General features: G+C 42.4%; 1 protein-coding gene across 1 annotated transcript in view; it reads right to left on the bottom strand.

Moving 5' to 3' along the window:
* Positions 1–2,320: 2,320 nt before the first annotated feature.
* The window catches only part of LOC123772840 (uncharacterized), a 158,977-nt gene continuing 155,238 nt past the window's right edge, over positions 2,321–6,059 (bottom strand). The window contains exon 7 of the mRNA XM_069324435.1: positions 2,321–3,420. Coding sequence (XP_069180536.1) covers positions 3,352–3,420 — 69 coding nt within the window. The 3' untranslated portion in view covers positions 2,321–3,351. The remainder of the gene's footprint in view (positions 3,421–6,059) is intronic.

Here is a 6,059-nt window from a genome sequence, read left to right as displayed (position 1 = left end):
ATAATACGAGTGCAAGATAAACTTAAAGGGAGAGGCATAAGGCCCGAAGACAGCGTCTAGGACATCCTAGCTGACTTTACATAACTTAAAGGAGAAGCATAAGTTAAACAAACATAATTGTAAACCAGTAAAGTAAAAACATGCAGCAAGAGCGATGTAAAATGCAAGAAATTTGCAGAGGAAACTAAACGTAAATGCAGGGCCAGAATAAACTTAAAGCAAGAGGCAAGGGGCCCGATCCCTGCAACTATCACATCCTAGCTGACTTTACATAATAACTTAAAGGCAAAGCAGAAGTTAAACAAACAAATGTAAAACCAGCAAAGAAACATGCAGCTTGACACTGTATAAAATTCATTAATAAATTAAGGAAACTTATGGAAAAACAAGTGCATGAAAACTTAAAGCTAGAGGCCGGAGGCCTGTGACACAGCAGCTAGCATAACCTAGCTGACTTTACCTAATAACTTAAAGGCAATAAGCAAAAGTTAAAGAAACCTAAATGTAAAACCAGTAAAAGAAAACATGCAGCTTGACACTGCATAAAATTCATTAATAAATTAAGGAAACTCATGGAAAAACAAGTCCATGAAAACTTGAAGCTAGGGGCCGGAGGCCTGTGACACAGCAGCTAGCCTAACCTAGCTGACTTTACCTAATAACTTAAAAGCAATAAGCAAAATGTTAAACAAACATAATTGTAAACCAGTAATAAATAAATACACATGCAGCAAGACGCTGCATAATTTGCGGGAATAGTTAGCTGAAGTAACTAAATGTAAGTGCACGGCCAGAATCTTAAAGCAAGAGGCAAGGGGGGTGGGGGCCGTACTTTGCGCCTATCACAGCCTAGCTGAGTTACTTAAACTTAACGGCAAACAATAGTTAAACAATCACAAATGCAAAACCAGTAAGAGTAAATAACATACAGTTTGACCTGCATAAATTGCAGTAATAAATTGAGGTAAATTAATGGTACGCAATACCAAGATATCTTAAAGTCAAAGGCATGAGGCTTGTAACTCAGGAACTAGCACAACCTAGGTTACTTTACTTAATAAATAACTTAATACAAGAAGCCAGAGTTTTAATAAGTTAATAAAACATGCATGAGGGCAATGCATAAATTGTAATAATAAATTGCAGAGAGAAACAAATCGTAGTTGCAAGCCCAAGCGAGGTAACAGCAAGAGGCTTGGACCCGCATCACGGGTCCAGGATAAATAAATTGTGGATAAATAAATTGCGAGGCATAACACATTGTAACTGAAAGACAATAATAGAAAATTTTTATATAGCCAGCGTTTAGAGTAGAGTAAAACAACAGCACTAAATAGGAGCTGGCTTGAGCATTAAATGTCCTGGAACAACAATAACAGCACTACCCAATATATAAACATAGGCATGGGCAAAAGCAAAGGTAAAATTACAGTAAATATTGTAGCGTGAGGAAGCACGCTATGACTAACAGTCAGACTGTAAAGAAGCACTTATATAAAGAACATGAACAATAATTAACTGCACAACAGAAGTCGCCCAAGCAGCAGACCTCACGTCGACTGGGGGAGGGAGCTTAAGGTACAGGGCTGAGCAGATGGGGAAGGTGAGGGTGGGGGGATGGACAGGCCTCCTCCCGATTGTGCTTCAAATAACAGCCACCTACTGGAGAGAACCAGTGCCCCATAACACCGAGGGTCACCTCCCCCTCTAGGTCCACTGCACCTGCATTTGGTCACCAAGGCTGAACCAACAGGCGTGCTTCAGGGGTGCGCCAGGCGCGCCACGGAGGGACCATGGGGCGCCAACAGACACAAACACAAGGACACAACACTGTACCTTAAATGTTGAGAGGGCAGGACGCCCCTGACGGGTCGCTCTGAGTCGTTGTCGATAGGAACTGATGTAGGGTCCATGCTGGGGGAACAGTTGAGCAGGCTAAACTTCTGTGTTTACGACTCGCTGAGCAGCAGTGAGCAGCGTTTTTGTAAGAGAGCAGCTGCTGGCTTGTCGGGAAGAGGGCCATGCAGTCTGCGTCCGGATTTATATAACCTCGGCTCGTTGCGCGCGCAGCTTGGGGCGGTTAAAGTCAGCTTCCAGACATACATTCTCTTCCCTCAGAAAACCCACCGTTTTTGGGAAAAACAGTGTTCTTATCACAACACACCATGGACCAGTATGGTAATATCACAACACACCATGGACCAGTATGACAGTCAGTGGAAACTGTTAACAAACAGTTATAAAACATAATTGCCATAACTATTACAATTAACGTAATTATTAGTAGTGACAGTGTCAGACCACGAAGGAAGAATTGAAACAGGAATTTCCTTAAGAACTTTCGTATTTAATAATACATCTTCAGAAGGGTGAGTTACATGTACATAGATTTGGACACATATAGGCAGGAGAGAAGTGAGGTACAATGATAAACGTTTGACTGGGAATGGGTGGATGTAAATAGGGGGGCTGCATCCTATGAGCCAATAGGCCCATATGTTGATATTAATAAAATAGTGGATATTAACATGGTATTAGTGAGACAAATGTGTATCAATGATCCTACTAAAAATGCCCTTTAACTGATCAATCAAAAATGGATCTAAATTATACACACACCACTGCTAATGTTCAAGTTACATAATTTTGTAATCTGTATTAAAGCAGATTCAGTTATGTTCCTATTGAAAGTGATTTACAATTCGTTATTGAAGAAGCCATCTCCCAATCAATTTGGTGGGAATTTTCTGACAAATAAACAAACAACGCATTAGACAATTGGCCATGTCTTACAGAGTATTTATGTTGCGACATTCTACATTTCAAATCTTAAGATGTTTGCCCAACATAGAACCTATTATAATCTTTACAAGGTATTTTATAAATGACACAATTATCACTACGAGGACTGTTTCTAACTAATAGTTTTCTAACAGTATTTTCGTAATTAAACAATACATGTATATCAAAAAGTTTCAGGGCGCTCTTGCCTGTCACAGTTGCTGGACCACTATGATATGGCATTAGATGCTATGGAAGACAAACAAAACGCTGATGTAATTTACACAGATTTCGCAAAAGCTTTTGATAAATGTGACCATGGTGTTATTGCACATACAATGCGTTCAAAAGGAATTACCATTAAAATAGGCAGATGGATCTACAATTTCCTGACCAACAGAACCCAATGTGTAATAGTCAACAAAATAAAATCCAGCCCATCAACCGTGAAGAGCTCATTCCCCCAGGGTACTGTGCTTGCTCCAGTACTTTTTCTCATCCTCATATCGGACATAGACAAGAACACAACCTATAGCACTGTATCATCCTTTGCAGATGACACTAGGATCTTCATGAGAGTAGGCAACATAGAGGACACGGCAAACCTCCAGTCAGATGTAGATCAGGTCTTTCTGTGGGCTACAGAAAATAATATGGTGTTTAACGAAGATAAGTTCCAGCTCATGCGCTATGGAAAAAATGAAAATATAAAAACGGAAACCACATACAAAACTCAGGCAAACCATAACATAGAACGAAAAGGCAATGTAAAGGATCTGGGTGTACTCATGTCGGAAGACCTTACCTTTAAAGAACACAATAAAGTAGCCGTCACAACTGCAAGAAAAAATGACAGGTTGGATAACAAGAACTTTTCACACTAGAGATGCTATACCGATGATGATACTTTTCAAAACGCTTGTGCTCTCTAGAGTGGAGTACTGCTGCACAATGACAGCCCCTTTCAAAGCTGGAGAAATTGCTGACCTGGAGAGCGTGCAGAGATCCTTTACTGCTAGAATCCACTCAGTAAAACATCTAAACTATTGGGACCGACTAAAGAGCCTAAAACTGTACTCCCTTGAGCGCAGGCGGGAGAGGTACATAATAATTTACACGTGGAAAATATTAGAGTGGCTGGTCCCAAACCTGCACACAGAAATAACATCACATGAGACCAGAAGACATGGCAGGATGTGCAGAATACCCCCGTTGAAAAGCAGAGGTACAACAGGTACTCTGAGAGAGAACTCTATCAACATCAGAGGTCCGAGACTGTTCAACACGCTTCCATTACACATAAGGGGCATAACTGGCCGACCCCTCACAGTGTTCAAGAGAGAACTGGATAAGCACCTCCAAAGGATACCTGATCAACCAGGCTGTGACTCATACGTCAGGCTGCGAGCAGCCGCGTCCAACAGCCTGGTTGATCAGTCCGGCAACCAGGAGGCCTGGTCGACGACCGGGCCGCGGGGACGCTAAGCCCCGGAAGCACCTCAAGGTAACCTCAAGGTAAGGTAAGGTAATGTACCAGTGATGGTGAGGTCATGGCGATGTACCAGTGATGGTGAGGTGATGGTGATGTACCAGTGATGGTGAGGTGATGGTGATAGAGCAGTGACATTAGAAGAGAAACAGAATGCTGATGTGATATACACGGACTTCGCAAAGGTTTTCGATAAATGTGACCATGGCGTGATAGCACACAAAATGAAGTCAATGGGAATAACCGGTAAAGTAGGACGCTGGATACTCAGTTTTCTGTCAAACAGGACTCAGCGAGTAACTGTCAACCATATAAAATCTAGTCCAAGTGCAGTGAAAAGCTCTGTACCTCAGGGTACAGTCCTTGCACCGCTGCTTTTCCTTATTCTCATATCAGATATAGACAAAAATACAAGTCACAGCTTCGTATCATCCTTTGCAGATGACACAAAAATCAGTATGAAAATTACCTCGGCTGAGGACATTGAAAAACTTCAAGCTGATATTAATAAAGTTTTCGACAGGGCATCAGAAAATAACATGATGTTTAACAGTGATAAATTCCAGGTACTCAGGTACGGTAAAAATGAGGACCTTAAACATAATACAGAGTACAAAACACAATCAAATGTACCCATAGTAGGAAAACAGCATGTAAAGGATTTGGGAATAATAATGTCTGACGACCTAACGTTTAAGGAGCATAACCAAGCAAATATTGCGACAGCCAGAAAAATGATAGGATGGATTACGAGAACTTTCAAATCCAGGGATCCCATCACAATGGTTGTACTCTTCAAGTCACTTGTGTTGTCCCACCTTGAGTACTGCTCAGTACTCACTTCCCCCTTCAGAGCAGGAGAGATTGCTGAAATAGAGGGAATACAGAGAACATATACGGCACGCATAGACGCAATAAAGCACCTAAATTATTGGGATCGTCTCAAAGCCCTCCAAGTGTACTCACTAGAAAGAAGACGAGAGAGATATCAAATAATATCCACCTGGAAGATACTGGAGGGCCAAGTACCAAATCTACACAGTAAAATAACAACATACTGGAGTGAACGACATGGAAGAAAATGTAGAATAGAACCAGTGAAGAGCAGAGGTGCCATAGGCACAATCAGAGAACACTGTATAAACATCAGAGGTCCGCGGTTGTTCAACGTCCTCCCAGCAAGCATAAGAAATATTGCCGGAACAACCGTGGACATTTTCAAGAGGAAACTAGATTTATTCCTCCAAGGAGTGCCGGACCAACCGGGCTGTGGTGGGTATGTGGGCCTGCGGGCCGCTCCAAGCAACAGCCTGGTGGACCAAACTCTCACAAGTCGAGCCTGGCCTCGGGCCGGGCTTGGTGAGTAGAAGAACTCCCAGAACCCCATCAACCAGGTATCAACCAGGTATCAACCAGACAGTGAGGTGATGGTGATGTACCAGTGATGGTGAGGTCATGGTGATATAGCAGTGATAGTGAGGTGATGCTGATGTACCAGTGATGGTGATGTAGCAGTAATAGTGAGGTGATGGTGATGTACCAGTGATGGTGAGGTCATGGTGATATAGCAGTGATAGTGAGGTGATGGTGATGTACTAGTGATGGTGATATAGAAGTAATAGTGAGATGATGATATAGCAGTAATAGTGAGGTGATGGTGATATAGCAGTGATAGAGGTTATCTTGAGATGATTTCGGGGCTTTTTAGTGTCCCCGCGGCCCGGTCCTCGACCATGCCTCCACCCCCAGGAAGCAGCCCGTGACAGCTGACTAACACCCAGGTACCTAT

This window comes from Procambarus clarkii, chromosome 14 (genome assembly GCF_040958095.1).
Source record: "Procambarus clarkii isolate CNS0578487 chromosome 14, FALCON_Pclarkii_2.0, whole genome shotgun sequence".
NCBI lineage: Eukaryota > Metazoa > Arthropoda > Malacostraca > Decapoda > Cambaridae > Procambarus > Procambarus clarkii.
Note: the sequence above shows the minus strand (reverse complement) of the source record. Positions and strands in the feature narration are given on the sequence as shown.